Source organism: Oryzias latipes, chromosome 5 (assembly GCF_002234675.1).
Source record: "Oryzias latipes chromosome 5, ASM223467v1".
NCBI lineage: Eukaryota > Metazoa > Chordata > Actinopteri > Beloniformes > Adrianichthyidae > Oryzias > Oryzias latipes.
The window spans coordinates 1,590,054-1,615,894 of record NC_019863.2 but is presented as its reverse complement, the minus strand read 5'-3'; the positions used below and the strand labels follow the sequence as shown (position 1 = coordinate 1,615,894).

The 25,841-nt window shown below is 40.6% G+C and overlaps 1 protein-coding gene across 4 annotated transcripts in view; it reads left to right on the top strand.

Moving 5' to 3' along the window:
- The window catches only part of LOC101162194 (disco-interacting protein 2 homolog B-A), a 57,793-nt gene that overhangs the window by 8,135 nt on the left and 23,817 nt on the right, over window positions 1–25,841 (top strand). For 2 of the 4 annotated variants that reach the window (XM_020701453.2, XM_020701452.2), the window contains exons 2-9: window positions 15,751–15,822; window positions 16,787–16,936; window positions 20,692–20,817; window positions 20,891–21,190; window positions 22,904–23,050; window positions 23,188–23,205; window positions 23,607–23,726; window positions 25,590–25,787. In XM_020701453.2, coding sequence (XP_020557112.1) covers window positions 15,751–15,822; window positions 16,787–16,936; window positions 20,692–20,817; window positions 20,891–21,190; window positions 22,904–23,050; window positions 23,188–23,205; window positions 23,607–23,726; window positions 25,590–25,787 — 1,131 coding nt within the window. The remainder of the gene's footprint in view (window positions 1–15,750; window positions 15,823–16,786; window positions 16,937–20,691; window positions 20,818–20,890; window positions 21,191–22,903; window positions 23,051–23,187; window positions 23,206–23,606; window positions 23,727–25,589; window positions 25,788–25,841) is intronic. The other 2 variants (XM_004086148.4, XM_011494574.3) reach the window with 1 other exon arrangement.

Below are 25,841 nucleotides of genomic sequence, written 5' to 3'. Positions count from 1 at the left end.
GGATAGGCTCTATCAGCACCAAAAGAACCCTGCTAGAGAAAAATGGACGGATCATTAACTCAGGCAAAGTAGAATCAGCAGTTTATCAACAAATACATCAGAGAACTTTCAGTAATGTTTCAGTTCTTATTAAAGAAAAGCACTTTCCTACACTGTAACTTATCAGCTGACATGTGAATTATGTTACTAACTACATCACACTTTCTTCTTATTTTGCATTACGTCTACTTGGGCTGTATTCAGACTGGACACATTTTGTCCACTTAAAGTGAGTTTGTTTCCTCCGATAATCTGGAATACATTTTCCGTCGGAATACACCCAAGTGGACCCTGGTCCAGGACCAGGAACCGCTCTCGAGATGGTCTCAGTTAGTTTCCAATTGGAATGAGCTTTGGTTTGCTCTGATATCCCTCAGTCTGAATACAACTCTCTGACCAGAACTACTGGACCCAAACGGGATGTAAACCATAAACCGCAGACAAATGTTGAACTGTGATGAACCCAGCAACTCGTTCAAATGTGGTCAGATGAAGGCAGGCGCAACTTTTAATGTGATACACATAGAGTTAAAAGTGTAGTACATGACGTTGAAACAGACGTTCAGAATTGGTCAGCGAAATATAAAGTTTGAATAGGTGAACTATCCCGACAAAGATTTCAAAGCACATTTCTGCCCCCTGTTGCTTTGACCCTCGTAGTTCCGGGCCAATGACTGAAGAGATCTTTAGTCACATGTTTTTGTTTACAAGCTTTGGTTTGAAACACGAAAGTCCGCTTGACAGCAGTCTGAATACAGACCAAGCTCAATTTTCTGGACTCGATCCAGACCAAATTAAGCGGAGTCGGCCCAGACCAACTGACTTTTCCAGTCTGAATGCAGCCTTAGTGAACAGATCCAAACAGCTCAGAACGAACTGTAGGTTCCTACTGAAGGGGTCGTGACCCAGCAGCCTGGATTTTCTCCTGTCATCCTCCATACTGTTGTTTGTCATGCATCCAGCCGGCTCAGTACTAAGAGAAAGGGAAAGAAGTGAGAGATTATTGTCCTGCATGCATCTCTCAATCTAGGTCACACAGCATTGGGGGGGGGCTCTTTTAGCCTGTGAATCACTCACAGCTAGGACCGCTGCTGGGGATCTCTGCCTTTCTCCCACCCACCACACACGATCCGTTTGCTTCATCAAGTCTACGTTTCCGTTCATTAATAAATGTAACGTACAGAATCACAGAACGGGGCTGATGTGCAGTAAGACCCCACTCTGTAGTTGTACCCTCTGTCCTTAAACGACTCAAGGAAACCTTGCTTTTTCTTGTAGGGGGGGCATTCTGCCCTACAGATTTGGATGATGACTTGAGTCATAATTTATTTAAACTCTTGACTGACGTGATTATGCGTCCATATGGCTGCCTAGATGGAAAGCCTTTCCTGAAGGTTTACATTTATGAAAAAAAAAAGTGTTTTGTAAATGAAACTTGGTTTCTTCCTCAGTTTACTGTAATCCCAAACTCAGGAAGTTGGATGTTAGATACAAATACGTGTCCAATTCTTTTCATGTTAAAGCAGAAAAGACACATCTTATAATTACTTATATATTTAGAAAAAAAGAAGCAATTAGAGTTTACCTTTAATAATTGATGCAACTGATAATGTTTATTCGGACATGCTGAATATTTGTGCATAAACTGCACAGAAGCAGTTTAAATTGTGTCTACGGGTCATTTAAATGTGACCCATAAAGGTAATTTAGCGGTCATGAAACTATTCAATTGTTGACTTTTTCTTTCATTTCGTTTTGATGCATGTGTATTAACATAAAAATGATTTCATGCCATGCAGAAACTCTACATCAAATCTACAATGTCCTTGTATTCAGTCAGTTCTTGTGATTTTACAAATACCTACTTGACATGAGAGCGATGTAGACACATGATGACTTGTGTGTGTGTGTGTGTGCGCGCGCATGTGTGTTTCATAGCTTATATTTTTAATTCTCTGAGGATGACTACAAGAATCTTGTCTGTCTTTTCATTAGGATTATTTTGGACCAAATCTAAAAAGCTGTGTTGTTTTCTACAACATAGTTTCTGCAGAACGGCAGGAGTTCATTAGAAATTCATCGCTAAGTTGTGGGTGGACTGTTAAAAGCGGAAGTACGCCTCTGCTGATGTCCCATCATTCCTTTGTTTACACTCTCTCCTGCTAGCTTACTGTCCCTCAGAACGGTAACCTAAAATTAACAGTGCAACAAAAACGGCGAGGAAACTCAGAGCTGTCCAGCTGTCCAGCTTTGATCCAGATTCCAGCTCAGATGAGGAAAGCATAAACGTACATGGATCCATTTGTCTGACAGTGGAGGTTTTAGTATTGGAGCTTAAATAAAGAAATACTCAAAGATGCAATTTAATCTTTAAATTGTTTTATATGTGATATATGATACAGGGATGCAGACACACTGGAGTGTCTAAATAATTTAGATGAAACCAGAGTATTCACCCGTGACACACGCCCATGCTGTCAGCCACACAAACACACACACTGTCAGTTGGGTGAAAATCATCTCACATTAGTTCACAGTGAAACTCCCAAACCTGTTGCACCTCACAGGCCCGTCAGCCCTCCCATTGTTCTGATGATGGTGGAGAAGAACAGGAGGCTGACGGTCACTGAAATATAAAATACATGCTGCAGAGAAGTGAGTGTCATTTTTAATGTTTTTCATCACTTTTTCTATTGTGACAGAGCCGGAGTCACACATGTGGAACTTTGGAAACCAATTTCTATGAATAAAATGTAACTGTAAATACAAACTAATAGGGACTAAAATGTCAATGTTAGATTTTCTAAAAGATGGTAAATGGTGTATACTTATATAGCGCCTTTCTACCTTCTTCAAGGCCCAAAGCGCTTTACAGTCACAGACCCATTCACCCAGTCACACACACATTGACACACACTTTCACACACACATTGACACACACATTCACACTCTGGTGGGGGCTCCGCTGCCGAACACTGGCGCCAACCTTCCACCAGATCCAAGGTGGGGTTAGGTGTCTTTCCCGAGGACCCTTCGACACATGGGCAAGGCGGGAATTGAACCCACATCCTTACGATTGGAGGTTGACCGGCCTACCACTGCACCACGGCCGCTCCATCATCTTCTGAAAGATGGTTTCCAAAAAAACAGTTAAAATTTCAGCTAAAAGGGTAAAAAGCTGTTATTCAAATCTTTCATTGACCTTGAACCTCATGCTGTCATATGTCACCGTCACATCCACTTGGTTGCTATGGACACGGGACACACAACTCTGGATTACAATTCTGAACATTCCATTGACCTCCATTGATTTTGTTTTCACTCTCCAAAGGCAAAAAACCCCAGGGGATGCTGAACCCTAACCTTCATACACGCCTGTTCCTTTTATTCTAAACAGGATTGTAAAGATTTGGACCAGACAGTTGACCTATGAGGCCTAAAAATTTAGGCTTGCGTCAGAAACAAAAAGACCCATAAATACACAGAGCTATGAACTCTAAGTTCAATGTTGCTCACTGCTTACAGAATGTTCAAGAGGAACACAGTTTCTAAAATGAGAACAAATGTGCTGCAGAAATAAAAACAAAAACAGGAGTCATTAGTTCAGATAGAGCTACATGGTAAAGAAGGGATCATTTTTTTAGCCACTGTGTTGCACTTTGGTGTCTAGAGGTTCTGGAGTCAGAATGTTCCTAATGGACATCCAGGGTTTAGACGCCATCTTGTCTGGTGTTCTGCTGCTTTCAGCTTGTTAGTCAACCTTAGAGATGTGAGTCTTTGGGTCAGAATGTAGAACTTTATGTCTGTTATAGACTGAGGTAAAGACCATATATTCAAAATATCAGGCTGCTTTACTATAAATCCTGGACTTTACTCCAATGATTTAATACAAAATAACTAATTTAATAACACTCCAATACAACTCTTGACTCAACAAGAATGCTGGTTAAAACTGTTTATGTAACAGAAAAGCCTAAATGTTTCATTAAACGGCATAAATCAAGCTTTTCTTAAGCCTAACAGAGTCAACTATATCCATAAATATAAGATTACATATTTTACCTTTGGCACACTAAAGAACCATTTTTTAAATGAAATATACGTTTTTTTCACAGCTCATTTTTTAACCCGAAAGTAAGACGACTCGATCTCTGAGGCTCCATCCTTCACTCCTTGTGGGAGCCGACTATTTCCTGACGTCAACCGATAGCCGGCCTCAGCGTGTCTGTGTTCCGAACACTAAACCAAACGATATCTGAACTTTTGCAAAGATGGACGTGCAAATTGTGCGTATAAAATGAAAGCTTTTAGCCGATCACCGCTAGCTCCACGGAGAACGAGTGTGTGAGTGTTAGCCTGGGGGTCTGTTCTAATGAATGATTACACTAGTGGGGGTCTGAACTTTCTAGATTTCAGTACCCTAAATATGACTTTTAAAATTAATTGGATAAGAAAGTTTTTGAAAAATCCGAACTCTCTGTGGAACTTCATTCCCAATTATATTTTCTCCCAGGTTGGTGGCCTCGACTTTTTACTGCTCTGCACCTACAAGCCCGACAAAGTGCCAATCAAACTGTCTTCATTTCATAAACAGATGTTACTTGCTTGGTCCATGATTTATAAACATAATTTTTCTCCTCACAGGTTTTACATTTGGAACAATAGATATATTCTTTACAAAAACAAAACTATCTTTATCCAACAGTGGTTTGATAATAATATCAGACTAGTTAGTCAATTATTCAATCAACAAGGTCAACTTTACACTCACACCGAATTCCTTCAGTTCTACCAGATCCCTGTTTCTATGAAGGACTTTTCGGTTGTTTTTGATGCCGTTTCCCTCAACCTCACCTATCTTTATAAAAGAACTCCTGCTCCATCTGCTCCCCAACCACAGCTTCATGTGACGGACACTGCTGTTGGAAAACTCTGCTTCTCTGCTTTGAGAAATCAAAACAAAGCCATCCGAAGACTGTTCCAGCAGGAGCTAAAAACGGAATCCCCGGCCATAACTTTCTGGACTTCACTTCATGGTCAAATGTGTTGGGAAAAGGTTTGGCTTCTGCCAAACAAATATCTTCTAAACAACAAAGTTAAAGAGGTTTCATTCAAGATCATTCATAGGTTTTATCCAACAAATCAGTATATGCAAAGGCTAAAAAGGGATATTGATAAAAACTGTTCTTTCTGTTCTCAGTCTGAGGAAACGTTGGTGCATAGTTTTTGGACCTGCAAGTCCACTGAAAAAAAATGGGACAAAATGACAAATTTGATAAAAACTCAAATTTATCCACATTTTAATTTAACCTGGAAAAACATCTTATTTGGTTACAGTAATTATGATAAGACATTTTTATCTCAATTTTATTTAATTAATCTTCTGCTTTTATTAACCAAGTATTATATTGACAAATCTAAATTCAGCAATAAAGGTCCTAATTTTCTTGATTTACTATCCCAAGTTAGATGTTACTTACATTCCATTTCCCCCAGTACAAACAAAAAAGCTATTAAAACGTATCACCTTGCTCAGCTGTATAATTTAGTGTAAGTTTATTTTTTTGCTTGTATATCCCCTGGCGTTTATTTTGAACATTTGATGTACAGCTTATTGTTCCTTGTTCTTTTGCTGTATGTCACTTTTGTTCTGCATCAATTAAAAAAAAAAAAAAAAAAAAAAAAAAAAAGTGTTAGCCTGGGGGAGGGGCTGGCAGTGCAGACTCTTCCTGAAAGAGGCGGTGCCTAACTTTGTGATGTCACAATGTGAGAACACACAGGTTTTCATGGAATGGGAGGGGCTGGTGCTCAGCGAGCAGGTTTTTAGATGAATATTCAGGATTGCGTGAATGAATCAAAACACCACTTTTAAGTCGTTTTTTGTTAGGAATGAACATTAGAATACACTTAAAAGCTGAAAAGGTTAAGCATAATACAGACCCTTTAAACTTTAAATGGTTGAGACATAATGGATTAAATCATTTGTTGAAAACTAATCATAAAATCATTTTAAAATACTAGTATTTTTACGTATTTTGTGTGTTTCTCCTGATCCAGACCTTGATGTGCTGCTGTCAAAATTTTTTATTTGAATTGTTTTACATGGAAATGTAAAACACTGTTATGATTATAGTAAATGTTTTAAAGCTTCTTTTGATAAATGAATGACCTGACGGGCACAAAAACATACAGTGTATTTTAAATTAGTGCTTTACGGCTCTTGCTGGGTTTTAGTCAGTAAGAAACTCTCTCTTTTAGTGTCAAAGGTTACTCCCCCCTGGCCTATACTCGGCTCTGAGGGCACAGTGCAAATGTTTGCTTCTTTTTTGCCTCCTCATGTATCTTCCTTCTCCTTATCTAAGAGCTACTTCCTTCTTTTCATTATTCCTTTATTCCTTTATCCACATGGGACACTGAATCTTTAAATGGGAGGTGTGTAAAGTCTCCTGAAAGCTGACACTCTTTTCTGACTGAACCTGCATAGATCTACACACCTTTTCCCAACTGTCAGCATTTAGTTTCTTTGGCCCTGAAGCATTTGAGGTTGTTTCAGATTTTCCAGTCACACCCAAGCCTTTATTATCTTTGCAGTAGAGAAACAGAAGGATAAAACAGACAACGGGAGGCGGAAGAGGCCCGCTGGCTGAGTCACGGCACCCAATTACCTTTTTGCTTTTGTTGTAACTGTCGATGGAGATGTCAAACCTTTTTTTAAATTGAGCCTAATGATTGTGTTGGAAAGATCCTCATTCTTCCTGCTCCCTGATTTTGCCCCACCCTGTTTGTGTAGAAAGATTGTGTGTGTGTCTGTTTTCCACCAACCACAACATTAGTTTTATTTTCTGATTCAAAAAAGATGCACACTTTTTTCTTCATAACATTACTGTCAGGTTGGGAGGGGCTGGTGAGCATGAAGGACCCAAAATGCAGAGACAGTCCCAGGACAAGGGGTTTATTAACTTAACAAAAAGCGCTGCAGAGCAGGAAAACAAAACTAAACTTACTGAGAGCAAAACATGAACATGGCAGAAGGGAAGAGACGATAATGGACCAGCACAAGACGAAGGCAGAGACAAGGCTTAACTACAGACAGGACACAGGTGAACATGATCAGGACAGATTTGGACCAAGGAAGTAAAACTCAAAAGCATGACAAAACAGGAAACCTTTCAAAATAAAACAGGAAGCAGAACTCAAATCATGACGGTGACATAATGGAAGCAAAAACTAATACAAAGAAACCCAAACAGTGACAATTACTGGACTATTGTATGTATAGAAATCTAAAGACAGACCTAAATGGACTGTAGGGCGGAGCGTATTAGTCAGGCCTGCCCCTCCCTGTCTGTGGGGATAAATCTACTCTGTTTTAAACCAGCGATCATGTCATATCTGTGTGACAGCCCAACTCCATCCAGCAGACTTTGCAGGTGAAACACACCAGTGGATATTTATTCCAAACTGCAGAGTGACAAAATACTGAGTCAAAGAAAAGCTCCATCAGAGCCCTGACCAAACCCCTACAGACTGAAACCGCAGCTGCTCTGTGTGTGGACGCATGCAAAACTTCTGATGGGATACAACAATAGCCTGAATGAAAAGGACAATGCGGTAGAATACTTCCTTTTTCTTACGTTTTCAGAAGGAAAACGTAAGAAAAGTGGAACATCAGCGCTGGAACGTTTTGGTGTTTTTAACTGCTCCCTAAAGGCTGATTTCTAGTTGTCCATCTCCACTGCGTTGACAAAAAAAAGAACGTCTGTTAATCAATTGCAATGTTTACATCGACATACCCAGGCGACACTACAGATAACACTGTGTCCATTTGTGCTATGGACTACAAAGTTTAATTTTGAAAGTACAAAAACATAATCTTCTAAAAGACAACATGCATTTTACAAGGACTCAGTGAGGAAGGAGAGGAAACGGGCCTGATTGATCAAAGAAGTTGATGACAAGAGGATAACGGGGGGGGGGGTTATGTGTGTTATAATGACGGACGTTTTTTGAGAAAATGTGACTCACAACTATGTTAATAAAGGTCGAAGGTGCATCTCTAGACTTTTAGATAGATACATCCATACATACATGCAATGGTACAAAAAACTAAGGCAGAAAAAACATTTCTTACAAAATGCATTTATTGGTTTTACATAACAATAAATAAAATTGACCTATGTAGGTGATCTGCTTAATAAAATAAGAAAAACTATTAGCTGTCAGGAACCAAAAACTTTGGATACTTAACACTGGCCTAAAAAAAACATTTTTACTTTTATCTTGTAGACTCGATTGTTCCAGTCGGTGATGCCGTTTTCAGTTGGTTAAGAGATTAGATGTGTTACCGTGTTACGCTATCTTTGTGTAACAATGTCAACACACAGCATTTGACCTATCCAACTGTCTTTTTCCTTCATGGATGCTGACAATAAAGCTGAAGTGTTCCCCCCACACAGGAGAGTTTAAGGAGATGGGGGGGGGGTCCTCATCTCTGGCCTGGCGTCTGCATTAACCATATGTTGACATGCTAACTGTCCGTCACCTAATAGCGTCTCGAAGGAAACTCACGACTAACATTACTTCTGCCTCGGCGCAAAGTTAACACAGTGGCGACCTGGGGGTTAGCCCCCCCTATAGCCACTAAGACTCATGGGAAGTGTGAAATCTTGTGTGTTGAATCCTTCACCATCACTGAGAGAGCTGTGAAGAAAAGTGAAGTTCATGTTGTTACGCTGGTCATGTGTGTGTTCATAATAAATGGGTTCAATGCCAGAAAGGAGATGGAGCATCTATTTCTATTACTCTCTCTCTGAGGGTGTGTGGAGTATGGGGGGGGGGCAAGGACAGTCAATGCAGTTAGTTCATTAGCAGGCTCTTGTTTCCCCGAGACGAGTGACAGAGCAGCTGGGTCGTTACAATGCATATGTGGGGAAAAAAGAAAAAAAGTACCGAAACGGTACAGGAGTGACCCGAACCGAAACTGCCGTACTGAAACAGTTCTGTTTAACTACGTGTATCATTACACCCCTAATAGATAGATTGATCTTTATTTGTCATTGTCACGTGTACAATGAAATTAAAAGTGCCTCCCGATCAGTGCAACATTCATTCCTTTAAAAAAAAAAAAGACTTGCTACTAAAAATAATAATACATAAAACAACATAAAAGTGCTTTAATATGTTTTACAATTGTTAAAAACTAGAGAAATAATAATAAAAAAAATAATTGAAATGAAGAAAGCTCCCACACTATCATAGTTTATAAGAAGAGGTCCAGGTTTAATGTTTCCGGCATTGTTAACTTAATTATGGCAGTTGGATAAAAACAGTTCTGGAATCCTTTTGTCCTTACCGTACTTGAAGGCAACAGATCAAACAGGGAGTTTCCGGGGTGTGAAGTGTCTCTGATGATGGAGCTGTGGAGGGTTTCCAGGGTGGGGAGAGGGCAGCGGTGTTGATGACCCGCTGGAGAGCTTTGTCTTGAGCCGCTTCACTGAAATGATCTGTTTTCTGAGATGTTACAGCTGGAATTCCATGGGTTTGCTGGAATATTGAAACCAGTGTTCATGTGGTGAAATGAATTGAAACCGTTTCTGTGAGAACATCTGCAAAGGAGCACAGACATTTTTAGATCGTTTTCCAATTACTATTCAGACATGGTACATGGGAGAAGAACGGAGGAGATGGAAGTTACCAGATTTCAAATGACCTCGAGATAGAAACCGTGACTTTTGAAAAAGGAGACCTGTGGCGGTTTCGTAGGAAGCTTTACACCGAAACTGTGACTCCTGCTTCACGGAGGGAGGTTAATGGTGAGAAAGTGGGTTAACAATGGAGACGCCCTTCTTCTGGAGGAGCTGTGCTTTGCCTCTCAAGCAGTTCTCACCACCGTTCATTTGGGGGCATGCAGGACTGCTCAGCACCTTCGGCTGGGGTTTTTAGTTCTTTCTACAGATCCTCTCCATCCTAACATCATTCCTGACAGCATCCCTGTGTCTCTGCATTGAGTCCTTCTGCAGATATTGAACTGACTCCGTCTACCCTGACATAACAGCCAGATATGGAAGCATTTGTGGAGCATAATTAAAAATAAAAGTCAAAACCAGAAATGCTTTTTCATTTTCAAAATGAAGCTGCATTTTTTGACTCAAAATTAAAATGAAAAAGAACTTCTGCCTTTGACGATCTGGAGCTTCGGATCGCGGGGCTTCGCGCTCCGCTACGCAAAAGCGGCTGCGAAGGATCGACTAGCTTTGTCCGAAGACAAAGCTAATCTGGGGGAAAGTTTCAACGAACCGGCGGAAGGCGGAAATGCTGCTACGTAGTCCTGAGAAGCTGTGTACAATCATCAGGAGAGCACAACCGTCACAAAGCCCTCTCCTCTGCTGCTAACACAAAGCTACAAGCCTGGCCGCACTGCTCCTAGCATGTGTCTGTTAGCAGCCAGACACATGGAGATAGCACTGACGTCATCGCCCCGCCTCCCCTCTGGAAATGCTAAGTCAAATTGAATTATGCAACACTATTTGCAGGGTGGATGTGAAAATGAAAATGCAATCCCCTCTTTGCATTTTCCTTTTAATTATGACACAGAATACACGGTTTTAAAGTAGAAAATGAAAAAGCATTTTGGAGTATTGATTTTTCATTTTAATTCTGAGTCATTTGATGCTGTAACATTTTGAAAATAATGCTTTTCTGGTTTTGACTTTTATTTTTAATTATGCTACGGAATCGCTTCCATAATAATGCCTCTTTATATTAGACTCCAGTCTCTTGGTAGTAAAACTCTGAGTTTCATTTAATGCCATGACACCCCCTCCCCCCTCCTACCGTATCTGTATTTCTGCAGAGAAACTACATGTTCATATAGGCTAAAAATACCCCGTGTGACTAAGTACAGCCAGCTGTACCGTTCATGCATTACTTATGGAAGTGCTTCCTTTTCTTTCAATTTGTCCTCAGAATAAAAGCTTCCCGGTCACTCCAGTTGGTTTTCTGCGATTTCCTGAGTCTGCAGCAGAGCGGTATCATGGAGTTCTGCTCATGTTTAACTCTTTAGTCATGTCTGTGTTATTTAAAAAATCCCCCACGTTTCACCTGAAATCTGTTAACTGTTTGTGGTGGACTAAAGCTTTTGTATACTTATTTCTGTAAGATCTCACCTTGTTAATTTGAAAATTTGCATCAGCTCAGTTTAGAAATCCAGCTTTCAAAACGTGTTTTTCTCCCTATTTTGTCAGATATTTTCTAGTTTTGACTCTGAACCTCCAATCATGCCAGAATAAGTCAAAAACTGGAGCCATGAATCAGATTGGTGCCTCTGAATATGGTCTGATACAATGCTGGACGGAATACATCATCTTTTGATCTATTTTCTAAGCTTTCCCAGTCGTCTTTTAATCAGAATTGTGCTGCTTTTAGACAAAATCTAAAAACCTGTGTCGTTTCTTGGACGTCGTTTCTGCAGAGCCTTTTAGAATTTCACCTGTGAGTTGTGGTCGGAACTGTTTGCACAGAGAAATCCTGCTCCCATTTCTCATCATCCCTTTATTGACACTCTCTCCCAATAGCTTACAGCCCCTCCCAACCCCAACTCAACAGTGGTCTAAAAAAATGGAGAGCAACATCAGAGCTATCCAGTCGTCCAGTTCTGATCCAGATTCCAGCTCAGACCAGGAAGACAAAGACGTTCATGGATCTGTGTGTCTGACAGAGGATGATCAGAATGGAGCAGAGCAGGAAGCTGGTGGCTCGCCAAATGTAGTTTGTATGTAGAAACTTTAAGCTATATTCAATGATTTAACCTTTGTATTATCCTCAAATATTACTCACACATTTCACCCTTGGGGTCAATGTGACCCCAGGGATATTTGTATTCAGAAAATGATTTACATAAAATTGTTAACCAAGTGTTTGAGTCAGGCACATTGTTTATTTGCTGAATACATAAATAACCAACCCCTTGATAATGAAACCGATCAGTGAGTTGACCTGATCTCTAGCGCCACCATCAGGCCAAACTTTTAAATGTGAATGAATGTATGTTGAAAAGTTTTCATACAAATCTTCTCAAATTTACTGACAACATTGATGACAACAAGATTTTGAACCCTATTGGTTTTGGTGATTATATGACCTTTGCTGTAGCACCACCATCAGGTTAAACTTTAAGTTTTAGGGTGCACATTCATGACTCTCACAGAATAAAGCATATTAGCTGATGTTAGTGACCCTCTTTCCTTTTATGAACATATTTATTTACTTATTTTTATCTCCTTTTTTGTGACATATTTGTGGTTATTCACTGTAAATTCTCACTTATTCCTCCTCTTTTGTTATCCGGGCTTGGGACCGGCAGTGGCAGAGTTAGAGTTTTCTTTCTCCTTTTTTTAATGTTTTTGTGTGAAACAGAAAATCATAATGAGATGGTCAGATAGTCAGAACATGGAACAGTTCTTTATGTCCAAAGTCGAACTTTTAGTCTACACTACTGTACACAGGATGTGCAGAGAGTTTGTGCATGATCCTTGCAGACATATTTCTTGCAAAGAGTGTGTCCCACCAGACACACAGTCAGCCATGTTGAAGACAAAGTCATAATTCGAGCTCTTCATTTGAGAGATGAGATGAGATGAGAGAAAAGCAACTGGGTAGCTCGTTGGTAAGGTGAGAGGCTACCACGCAGGAATCCAGGGTTCAATTCCTGGAGGGGAATGAACAATGGTACTGCTGCACACCATATCGATGGCGAGCAATTAACATCGGCCAGTGAGGGGCAAGACCCTTAACGCTACTGCCTCCCGAACGCGGTTCGGCTGCAGCTCACCGCTGAATTATTATTATCACGATTATTTATCCCACGATGGGGAATTCTGTTGTCTGCGGCAGCAGCAAAGTGACCTTCAAATGTTCAACATTGTAATTAATATATATATATATATATATATATATATATATATATATATATATATATATATATATATATATATATATATATATATATATATATATATATATATATATATATTCGTGATCCTTTTGATTTCATGTTTTACTTCGAAGCCCATCGAGACGACTGTTGTTGTGATTTTGGGCTATACAAATAAAATTGAATTGAATTGAATATATATAAATAACAGTAGTAGTTGGAAAGACTTAGATGTGATCAACTCACAAGCCTACATTGGCTTCCTCATTTTTGCAGGATTTCACACCACACCATGACAAATATCAAAGTTCTCGTGGGTATAGTTGTTTTCCCCATCCCCCTGTTATGTATCAAGTCAAAAGTATCAACTCACATACACAGACACGTTTTACATAGCTAAAACAGCCTGGGGTCAAATTGACCCCTGAGGAACACCAATGTATGCAATATTTGTTTAGCACATTGAGAAAAATATCATCATGATCATCTTATGCTCAATCAGTTCAGTTGTCCCCATTAAATTGACCCCAAGGATAATAGGAGGATTAAACAAAAAAATACTCAGAAATGCAATTTAAATGTTTTATTTTCTTTATATATGTTCACCATCAGGAGAAAAAGGCAACAAAAACATGTTAAAATACCAGCAAAAACTCATTTTCCTTTGAGTCGGTCTTTAAAGGCAGTTGTTGTCCAAACATGATTGTTGAATATCCAAACGCCCAGAGATCTTTCTATAAAACATCACATATCAGTCTGAATTTGACTAGTCAACAATTCTCTATGTTCATCTCTAAATTGTCTGATGTCTGTTTAATAATGCATTCTAGTTGGCACAGAAATGATCAAGACATCTGAACTCTACGGTGGCTCTGAAGTCCAAATCACATCAACAAATCACTCAATGCAAAAACATTTTAGAGATCAATTTAAAAAAGCAAAACAAATAAAAAAACCACAAGATATTTTAGACATCAAAACAACATTTTAGAAAACCAAAAGTAATTTCCAAAAGTCAAAATAAAATGCTCAAACGTGACAAAATGAGAAAGCTGGAAAATGTAGGTATTATGGGACGTCACTGATTGGATAATGACAGCGGCTGGCTCAGTTGGCTGGGAAACCAGGGTTTGATTCCCAAGGGTCCTTGGGCAAGACCCTCCATGCAATTCCCTAACTATGTAGCCACAAGGGGTCCCAAGTCTGGGTCTCCCTGTGCGGCCCCCAGCCTGGATAAAATACAGGGTTGTGTCAGGAAGGACATCCAGAGTAAAAATCTCTGCCAAAACCTCCTGATTTGCTGTGGGAAATGCCAAAAGATGAACGACAACTGATTGGTTGATGATGTTTGAGTTTTGCAGAAGAGGAAGAGCAGAAGGATGTGTAGCATTGACTGTGACCAGAAGCTTAGAGAAAATCTCTGAAAATGTCGCCATGACAAATAACTTCCTATAGAAAAGGTGAACAAATATCATTCGTTTTTTTATAACATTTCCTTTTGTGTTGTTTCTTTTTTGGGGGGAATTGTGTTTTGTTTTGTGTTTTTTGGAATTACATTTTGGTTTCTAGAATTGTGTTTTAATTCCTCAAATGTAATGTTGTTTTTTTATTATTTGTTTTCCTTATGTAATTGTCGTTGCTTGTGCGTTGAGTGATTTGTTGATGTGATTTGAACTTCAGGGGCCAACATAGAATTAGATTTAATTCAAACATCAGAAAGTAGAAATACTGTTGCCAATTCAAGTGACTTTGGATGTGGAAAAGTTCCAGAAAATCTGGACTCAGAAACTTGTAATCAACTGGAATTTTATGCAAAACTATCTCCAGGTTGTTTCAACTTGAAATATAGAACAGCTTTTCATTTAAATCAGATGTGAAAGGAGAATTACCAACCTAAAGGCAGCATCAAAACTATTGTTATGAAATAAATTCAACAGGCCTTCAAAACAGATTCAGCTGGAACACCTATTTGGATTAAATGTTTCTGCTGAAACATCAGTCTGTTAATATTTGCAGTAACAGTCTACATAAATGTGTTGCTGCAGTCTGCTGCATTCAAAGTCATTCACCTTCCTTCAAAATTTTGATCCTGGTTGTGCAGTGACCACATAAATCCACAAACATTAAAGCAATGGCTCCTTGCCGTGTGATCAGCAGATGCATTTTTGCAGAGCTGCAGTCCAACACTTAAGCTGAAACATAAAAGGACTGTCTGATCGTTTCTCTAGTATTTAAAAAAAAAACCTCAGTGAAGCAGAGGTGAGGAGATGAACGGCTTCTAAAAAAGTGGAACAGAAATTCACAACAGTGACGTTTTTTAAGGCAGTTTCTATGACGGAGACGTAGTTTTCCATTGACACGGATTCTACCTGAGTTTTAATTTGACGGAAGTTGGAAGAGTCCCGGCCCGGCATCAGGGTCAGCAGAATCCCAAACGGCTAATCTTGGGTCTGGTGGACCATAGGGAGATGCAGATGGCAGTGGTCCACTGTGTTCCCGGGGGGGCTGAATGACCAGCCTTCCACTCCTTTTTGTCGTCTGTCTTCATGGAAACTGGAGCTGTGCCGCATCTCTGCAGGGTTTTCATCCTCTTCATTGCTAGTTTGCTGACCTGTGTCTCTTATTCCTGCAGCCAATCCTTCCTCCAATCACACGTCAGTGTTTTTGTCCCCAGAGGTTTCTATCCAAAGCAGAATGTTTAAAGCAGCAAACCAGATCTGAACGTTTTTTTCTCTCACAACAAATTTGTCACTGAATCGGTTTTTTGTCCTGTTTTGAAGGTGACATCACTCAGAAGGGATATGAGAAGAAAAGGACCAAACTCCTGGCTCCATTTATATTGAACACTCCAGGTAAGAACTGAACACATAATCTAATCTTATTTTTCCAACATTCAATCTGAACAAAACAGAAACACGTTTTCTATAAAACAGCAGACCATTAACGGATTTAGTCTAAAGTCAGTCCAACTGAGATTTATTTGCTGTTACCAGGAGCAATTTCATGTGATGATTCTTCATTACAAAACCCACTAAGGCCCCCCAGTGGTTCAGACTGATCTGTTTTTATGATCAGCCTCATGAAAACTACTGGAAGTAGAGGGACATCAATCATTGCATCAGAGTGGAACATGATGAAGAGTGGAGGCAGCATAAAGACTCTGGTTTGGAATGAAAGAGAAGGAAGCAAGAAAAACGAGCATGTGTCAACATCTAACGGGTGTTTTGGTCAAGATGTCAGCACTGGGGAGGCATTTCCATGTCAGCAAGGTCACACTATTGAGGGTTGGTGGAAAGTGGTGTTTTATTTCCCAAAGATTCAATGCAGCTTCCTCCTTTTTTCCTTTTATGTTCATGCTCACACAGACTCATCAGCAGCTGATCTCTCTAGAAAATACAGAAGAAGGAAAACCGGAAATGTCAGCAAACCTGTGATGTCATTGACAAGAAATAGAGTGATGTTCCTGGCATCTCAACTCCATTCTCTGAGATATTCCACCTGTTCTAGCTCAGAAAGACCTGTGGCACTAAAACCTATTCTTTCATCAAAAGGTCGTTTCTCTGTCAGTTTGTGCAAATTTTAGAAGTAAATCAATGGATTGACAGGAGAGTCAGCTCTTTTTTTGGGGTCTTTGTGACGGGGTCTAGCGTTACTTGATACATTTTTGTTGTTTTGTATAAAGTAGTAAATCAATCAGCTTCTGATGTTGTTAGGATTTTCCAGCGCTGAAGAGTCAAGTTTTATGAATTTCCGCGGATGTTTCTGTTAGGAATCTTTCCGTGATCTTGAGTCAAATCTGTTCTGTTGGTTTGACAGCTGCGCCGCTCCTTCAGAATGACCTGCCGCCCGCTGCTCCCACTTCCTCCAGCCACGCCCCTTCACCTGCCAACTCGTCCCGGTACCGCGAGCGGCGCTCTCGCCGAACGCATCGGAATGGAGGAACCAGAGACGACCGGTACAGATCAGGTCAGCAACAAATTCTGCATTAAAATCGTTCATGAACTGATTCATGGGAGTTCTTAGAGGAACCATTCCAGCAGGAGTGGATTAGAAGAATACTTTCTGATTTCTGGATGGTCATGCTTTACAGCTGCTGGAAAAGCACTTTTATTACTTCTTTTTTGTTCATATACAGTCAACCATTGACTGTATATGAGAACTTGACTGAGTGACCCCTTCCACTGGCGTTCCAAACAGGAAGTACCTGCTGGCTCCAGGAATCCAAAATCCCATAGACTACTATACAGAAACAAACAGCTGTTACACACTCATTCTATTGGTCAGAAGAACCAGTCTTAGTCTGATACCTCTTTTTTCCTTTTTTTTTTTACACGTTCTTGATAATCCTTTTTTTCATGCTGTTTTCTCTGTTTTTCTGCGGCACTTTAGCTCAGGCGGTAGAGCAGGGCGTCCAACAACCAAAGGGTCAGCAGGTCAATCCCTAATACAGTCAACGTTTTTTCCGGGTCACTAAGGTTTCTGTAAAAATCTTCTTTGGCATTTTATTAACATTTTAATTTTATTCAGAGCTAAGTAATTTATCCATAAACCAACAAATTCAGAAGTTGAACATTTAAAACAGTTGTTACAGTAACAAGAAACTAAATCCACACACTGCTGATATTTCTAAGTATCAAAAAGAAGAGGGTAACCATCTTTACCAGAATCCTTTGAGTTCACCCCAGATGTGTGGTTTAGTTCTCTACACAGATTAGTGGTGTTTAATGGAGGAGGTTTTGTGTCAACAGAGACCAACACCTTTCTGCTTAATGAAGACCCAGAGTATACTTTCATACAGTCCTTTGTAGCTGTTCACTGATCTTCTGCATTTCCTGCAGCAGTTACACAACCTGCCATTGTCATGGTCTCCAACTGTTCCCATCTCTGGAACATTACAGGAATGAAGAAGAAAGAAAAGCAGGTCCAAGTTTGTCATCAGTTTTGATGGGAGCTAAAATGAAAAACACAGAAGCCATGGTGTGCTTATCGCCTTGGAAACAGCCCTCATCCTCCCAGACGTGTAGGGAGTCAGCCTCTCGTGACGCTGCTGTGTGAGGGAGGACTTCATCATGAGAAAGGATGATTTGGCTCAAAGCAATCTGTTCAGCTGAATGCCAGTTATGTAATAATAGCCCCTGCTGCTGCTGCTGCTGCTGCTGCTGCTGCTGCTGCTGCTGCTGCTGCTGCTGCTGCCGCCGCACAGCTGAGCTATTTGTTTATTTAAATCTGTTGATGTTTGACAAAAACAATATTTTTAATAAAAGTACTGTATATAATTGTATCTACCTCTTTGGCTGCTTGTGCTGAACGCTAATGTGTGTCTGTGGGTGTCATCAAGTATGACGGTGTTTAATGCTGTTCTGTGTGTGTCTTTGTGTGTGTGTGTAGGCATGCGAGTGGGCAATGCAAAGCTTTTGTTGTCTCATTGTGGTTTCATTGGTAAAATATTCCAGTTCGGAATTCATCTGAATTCTTCATAAAATCTTCCTTTGTCAAAGCGGAATCAAACATTTTGTTTGTTTATTTGTAAGACGGGCAGAATATAATAATAGAACATTTAAAAATGCAAAAGCCTTTTAGGATAATTTCCATCTCTAATCCCTATAGAGCAGGCTGATGGTCCATAAATAAAAATACAAACAACAAGGCAGACAACAGCAACACAGAAACAACACAGATGGGGTTTGCACTAGAAAAACACAATAGAACAATTCTTAACATGAGAGCAACAAATTCAATTCAATTCAATTTTATTTTATTTGTATAGCCCAAATTCACAACAATAGTCGTCTCAATGGGCTTCATATAGGTAATTGAATAAGTAAAATATGATATCAAAGGATCATGAATACATAGAATTCAATAGGAAAATATTGAATTGAACTAACAAACTGACTAAGCTATACTGGCATCCCTGCCCTTAGACCCTCCTTCTCTGTAAGGAAAAACTAAGAAAAAATGAAGAAACCTCAGGTGTGCCCACATGAAGGAGGGATCCTCCCCCAGGATGGACAGGCGATTTACCAGAACTCATAGAGAAGAATTAACTTTTCTAAATCTACAACTACATATATAAAGTCCAGCAGACAAGCTTCATCCAGCCGTGGCTGGGGGGACAGTCGGGGGGGAGAATCGAGCTGTAGACAGGATCCAGAGCCAGGTGTAGGAGCGGGAGCAAAGGCGAGCCAGAGAGGAGGTACACGGTCAGGTACAGGAGCACGGATGAGCCAACTGGAATCTGGAAGCACTCCCACTCCCCAGGAGGGGAAAGAGGGACAGTACATGAATCACACTGCACCAAACAGGCATGGAGAACTAAATGATGAATAATGATCAAGAATAGAGGAGAGGAAGGGTAGAAGTAGAAGAGAAAAGAGGACAGAACCCCAGTGCACCATAGTTACCCCAGCTTCAACTTCTAGCAGCCTTTTAAAAGAAATAATTATTGTTATTAAGTTTAATGTAAACATATTAACATTAAGTTAAATAATATCTGAATACTAACTAGTCTGACAATAAGCCTGTCCAAAGAGGAATGTTTTCAGTCTAACTTTGAATGTAGAAACTGAGTCGGCCTCTCTTCCATGAGCTGGGAGTTTATTCCATAAGACAGGGGCTTGGTGGCTAAACGCTCTACCTCCAACCGTACTTTTACTAATTCTAATAAGGAAAGAGGAAAACATTTGACAAAAAAAACAAAGGGATGCAATAAAAAAGGTGGAAAGATGTTACAGAAAAATCTTCTTTGGAATGACGCCCCCTCCAAAAGAAAATGACATCACAGCGGCCAAAACCATCAAAAAGTGAATGGGGCCAGAATTTCTTATGGGGCTCAAAACATTTTGTTTTTTAATCCACTAATGACACTAAAACAGACATATCGGTGATATCCAAAGACAGTTTTGGAATTATTATGGGATGGCCACAAGACCTACAGCTCGGCTGCCATTTTGTGGAAAAGTGTTAAACTTGCCAATTTCTACGTTTTTTACAACATGAGAACAGTGAGCTTTTGTTAGAGCGATCTCCACAACTGTTTTAGGTCAAGTCTGCAACCGCATCTTAGGTTTCGTCAACCTTTGATCTTAGGAAGGAGCAGCCATTTTGAACTTTTAAAAAAAAAACACATTTGTATCAGCAACAAATTTAAACTCCTACCTAGAGATTTTTATCTATCACCTCCTAACTCCTCAAGCATCGTTGGGAAGCTACTTTAGGAAAAAATGTTGGATTCTAGAAGTTGTAGATTTGTATCAGCGTTACTGTTGCGAGATCACAAAAGTGACGTTCCCCTGTTGCTCGCACATTTTTCTCTGGAATATGGTAAAAGTTTAAATCGTTGGCTCAAACTAAACAAAGTGATGTAACTTATGATATGAACATATTAGAAATGTGGGCGTGGTTAACAACAAACCTCCGTTGCCAAGGAAATCCAAAAGTTTACCTTTGACGATATTTCTCAAAATAATGTAGATCTGTTTGTCATCTGCAGGCGACCCAAACATAAAATGGTTGCTATGGAGATTAAAAACCAACAGAAAAGCTGTCATCTTAGTCTAAAATGTTCAAATTTGGGAAATTTTTAAGAAACCAAATGAAATGGTAAATACCTTGATGCCGTAAATTGTCTTATAGAAACAAATCTTGTTGATAATGTGGTTTTGTTGTTTTAAGTGAGGTTGTGTTCCATCAGAATACACTGTTTACTTCTTTCCGTGCAGATATTCACACTGAGGCGGTACAAGCCGCCCTGGCCCAGCATAAAGAGGAGAAGATGGCTCTTCCTATGCCCACAAAGCGCCGGTCAACCTATGTGCAGTCTCCCATTAACACTCGCACTCCACCAGGTGAGACAAAGTCTCTCAAACAGCAGCTTTCTTCAGGACAGTTTGGCGTTCACGGTGTCCCGTCTCCCTTTAGACTCCTCATCGGGGTCTGAGGATGAGTCGGCGGTTCGGAGGCAGTCCTCAGTGGTTGGTCCCTCATCTCAGGTCAGTCCCAACTTGCAGAGCCCGGAATCTTGGTTGACCCGCTCTGCCCTGGGCTCCTCCACCTCCTCTTCTGCCTCCTCCACCCTCTCACACGGAGAGGCCAAGCCACAGCCTCAGGGCCAGGCCCAGGCGCAGCCTCAGTACAAGCCACAGTACCAGCCTCTGTACCAGCCACAGGAGCAGAGCCGCTCCGCTGCGGTGACCAGCATGATGGCCCAAAGCCGCATCGGTGAGCTTCGTCTGTGAAAAGCAGTCATGGACTCCCATGTAATGCGTGTCCCAAGTGGGATGATGGATGGCTTATGGCACTCCTACAGTGAACTGAAATCAGATCAGATGAATTGGTTAACTGTAAATGCCTTCTGCTGGCTGTCTCACTACTCTTAAAAGGTAGAGGCCACTGTCTTACTCTACGGACCGATGGACAGACTGGTTATGACACAGAAACTCCAGCTCACGCTACACTGTTTTGAAAATAATACTTTTTATGTTGAGTAAAACATCAAACACATTATTCTGCTTTGATCAGACATGCCTGTAAACTCACTTTTTATTACAATCCATGAGATCGGACTCACAAAATGACATTTTTCTCTGCAGACTCCTGACCAGTTATACATTTCTTGATTTAGGAAATGCCTTTGTTACAAAACCAGCATCATCCTAAGTTTTATTAATGAAGCTGTCCACTGTAAAGCCGCATGAACAACAAAGACGAGGATCAGTCACCGTTGTTTCTGTTTAGGAATCCACTGCTGCCTAGCAGAAATACGAAATCTACGATGGCCACCGTGAATGGAAAAAATCAATTAATTTACGAGAATAAAGTTGTTAAAGTATGAGGGGAAAAGTTATAAATTTACAATAAAAAGCTTTATCAAAAATAAAATAAGTTGTTTAAGGCTCCATACACATTATGTGCTGAGTAAATTCATCAATGCAGGCTGTTCTGGTGATGCCATAAGGCTTTAGTATATCATAGGAATTCATGCACCATACTGCATTTGGACCTCTGCAACAATACTGCAGCGTGTGCAGCATAAACGGCTCGCCTGCTGAAAATCCAGTCCTTGTGGGTCAAGAATCTTCTTCTGAAGAAGCCCAGTCTCCTGTAAACTCTTTCCAAGTCTTTGTACTTATAATAAAACAATGTTGACTCACTAAAAGCTTAGTTTATCCTGAAGTAATCACTAACAATGCCATCTATGTCTGTCGTACTCAAGCACCATATTGGTTTTTTTTTGTTGTTTCTATTTTTCTTATTAAAATGCCTTTTGCTTCACAAATGTCTGACTTTGATTGAATAAATTATCTACTTATGAAATTATAAGGATTTATTTTTAAATATTTATTATTTAAAATATTGACTTCTTTACTCTTAATTTTACAAGTGTATTCTCGTAAAATTTCTCTTATTATTTTACAACCATAGTCTCGTTAAGTTTTGATTTAATTCTCTTTTTTTCATTTCTATTTTTATGGTTCCCCTAATACTGACTGAACTACTTTGCTAAAACTTTCCTTTTTGAGCACTTTGACACATCAAAGAAAACATGATGTTACTTCAAATTAGCTCATAATTCCTTCACAAAATTCCAAAGAGGTAAACTCGTTTTTGGATAATATTTGTCATCAGGCGCTTTTGCTGTTCAACTGCAGGACTTGAGGATTGCCATTGATATCCCAGCCATTCCTGCTGTTGATCATTAATCTGGATCAGATTTGTATTGTCGAGAAGAAGTGTGATGGGCCGCTGTGGTAGAACAAGCAGATCACCAGCCGTCTAGGCCTGGAGTTCTAAACTTTTACATTCAGTCATTGATTGACCGCTTCAAAGGCTTCTAACACAAGATGACATACAGGAAACGACATAGTGTTTTTACATTCCTATTAAACAATGTAAGTACATTTTGGTGAACTGAGTTCCTTTTTTCCCCTGCAGCTCCCTCTGTGAACAGCGCCCCCCCTCCAGATGTGACCTCTGTGGCCCCCCCAGTCAGAGGCCCTCGAGTGGACCTGCCAGCCAAAACTGTCGCCCGTGGAATGAACCAGGGTCAGAGCCGCTCCAGCATGATGGAGACCGCAGACGGTAAAGACCTGGGATGTCCTCAGCTTGTCTTTGCATTCACTACTCTCATTTCTCCTCAGAAAATCTGCATCTTTCACTCAACATTTCATTAATTGGAATCTGTTGTTTTCTTCTCAATTCCTCTAACCTGCTGGTAGCGAGAGGTAATATACAGAGTAAGGAAACTTTTTCAACTAGATTGTGCACACAGCCCTCTGTTTAACCTGCTGAACCTTTGCACCTCGTGCTGTTCTAATGGATGACAATCAAAGGAAGTGTAGAAAACAATGTCCATGCACCAACTGAATCCTCATGTGTGAACCCAAACCAAGAAAATAAACCCTTCATCCCAATTCCCACCGTTATCCCAGTGATGATGACACCCACCTTTGCTGCTGCTTTTCATTCCAAAAGCAAAATTAAGAACATCCAAACAGAGGTAATCCTTTACAAAATGGGATGAAGAACAGCAGGGTTTGAGATAAGAAGACGAATCAGGTGGCGATGCTCCTCTGTGGCTGTGATATGTGTTCCTGCCTGATGCTGCTGCCCTTCATCACTTTCCCACTGCTTGTAGGAGTTCCTGTGAGCAGCAGAGTGTCCACCAAGATCCAGCAGCTGCTTAACACTCTCAAAAGGCCTAAGAAACCCCCGCTCAGTGAGTTCTTCACCGACGACTCCGAGGAAATTGTCCAAGGTACACCACGCCAAGAAACACCGCTTTTGTTTTATGTTTTGGTTTTTCAAATGTTAAAAAAATTCCCTGATTGTTCCTGAAGGTCCGGTTGGTGCCTTGCATGGCAGATCTGCCACAAACCAGTGTGTGACCTCATGTGTGTCGGTAAAGGAAACTCTGGAGACTTATCATTGTAAAGCCTTTTAAGCCTTGAAGTCCCACCCCGATCAGACATAGTTTCTGCAGAGCGGCAGGAGTTCATTAGAAATTCATCTCTGAGTTGTGGGCGAGACTGTTGGAGCGCAGTAAGCCCACCCTGACTTCCATCATCTCTTTGTTTACAGTCTCTCCGGCTAGCTTAGAGCCCCTCGCAACCCCAAGCTAACATTACCACTGCAACAAAAATGGCGAGCAATATCTGAGCTTTCCAGTTGTACATTTTGGATCCAGAGTCCAGCTCAAACGAGGAAAAACAAAGACGTACATGGATCTGTTGAAAGCAGTTGACCAGATGGGGCTGTTGGTGTCGATTACAGCACTCAACGTCCCATTGCAGCTCAATGAGCTCCATCAGCAGGTGGTCTGGAGCGTCATCAGGGCGCACGTAGAAATTGTCCACTCCGTTAAAAAATGAGTGGTGACTGACGCGTTCGTGGTTTCATTGTAGGCTAATGAAAAAAAAATGTAAACTTTGCTCCTTTTGTCTCCAACGGTCTTCTAATATAAAATGTCTTCAATTCTCCAGACCACAGTGTTCCTGGCAAACATAAGCAAACTCCTGCTTCTTCTCAGGACAAATTTTCTCTACCATTTTCATCACGCAGTTTTTAAGAAATTCCCCATCAGTAAAAGGTTTCTACTTCGGAGCTCGCTTTTGGGCCGTTTTAATTTGACTCATGGGTTTTTGTGAAAAACCGCTGCTGTGCTGCAAAACACTTTCCAGATGCTTCCATTTTTCTGTCCCAGTTAGCTTGTCAAAGTTATCATGTCTGGTCCGGTAATGCCTCTTTATATTAGACTCCTCAAAAACAGCCACAGTCTCTTGGTGGTGTAACGTCCGGCTGGACTTAGTAAAACGTTGGAGACGGCCGTTTCCAAATGTGAAGCCTTTAATGTAGCTGAAATGGTTGCTGTCGGCCGCAACCGCGCCAAACACAGCACAAACGGAAGGCTTGCCCTGACGCTGTCCCTCATTCGATTTCCGCGCACACCCGCTCTCACGACGCTCCTCCGCCCCCACCCACACTCTTCCAATCACATTCATCTGACCGCAGCACCAATGGGAACACAGAACAGAATCTCTTAATGCTAACAGGGGATAGCAACACAGAACAGATTAACACAGCTTAACGTCGGTGGCTACAGTATATTAGGCAGACAGTTGTTTTGTGTTTCAATAAAAAAATATGCCAGTTTCCACGTGTCCTGGAAGCGTCGACCCTTGTTTTCAGCCAATCACAATCAAGCAATTGTTACAAATAGTTCATAAAAAGTGCTGGGGGCGCAGAGCATTGATTTCACTCTGGTGAAAATTTGAACGAGGACCGCATTTGGCCCTTGGGCTAGGCTTTGGACATGCCTGGCTTAGGACTTCTTGACATCCTGTTTGCTGTTGACAAGGTTTAACATGATTTTAGTCAGAACAAATTAGACCCTAATGACCCACCATAGTCTAAAGACCATAAATTGCTTCTGCAATAACCCTAATTAATTTGGGATTAAAATGATAATGCATTTAAAATAATTATGCATTTCATAAAAATCTAAAATATGAAACCAAAGGATCAGTCTTTTCATTATGCAAAGTTTATAATGACAGAGATAAACTATTTTAGCTGATGTTGTTGATCTTTCATCTGAAACTCTGCTGTTCCACCATTAAAGTTCCACAGCCAGACCCCAACACTCCCAAACCAGAGGGCCGGCAGATCATACCAGTGAAGGGGGAGCCTCTGGGAGTGGTCAGTAACTGGCCCCCGGCCTTACAGGCAGCTTTGGCTCGATGGGGAGCCACTCAGGGGAAGAGCCCTGCCCTCACAGCTCTGGACATCACAGGAAAGCCACTCTACACTCTGACTTATGGTGAGACACTGGTAAAGCATTGAGTATGCAAAGCTAAGAAAAGCTGATGGTTTC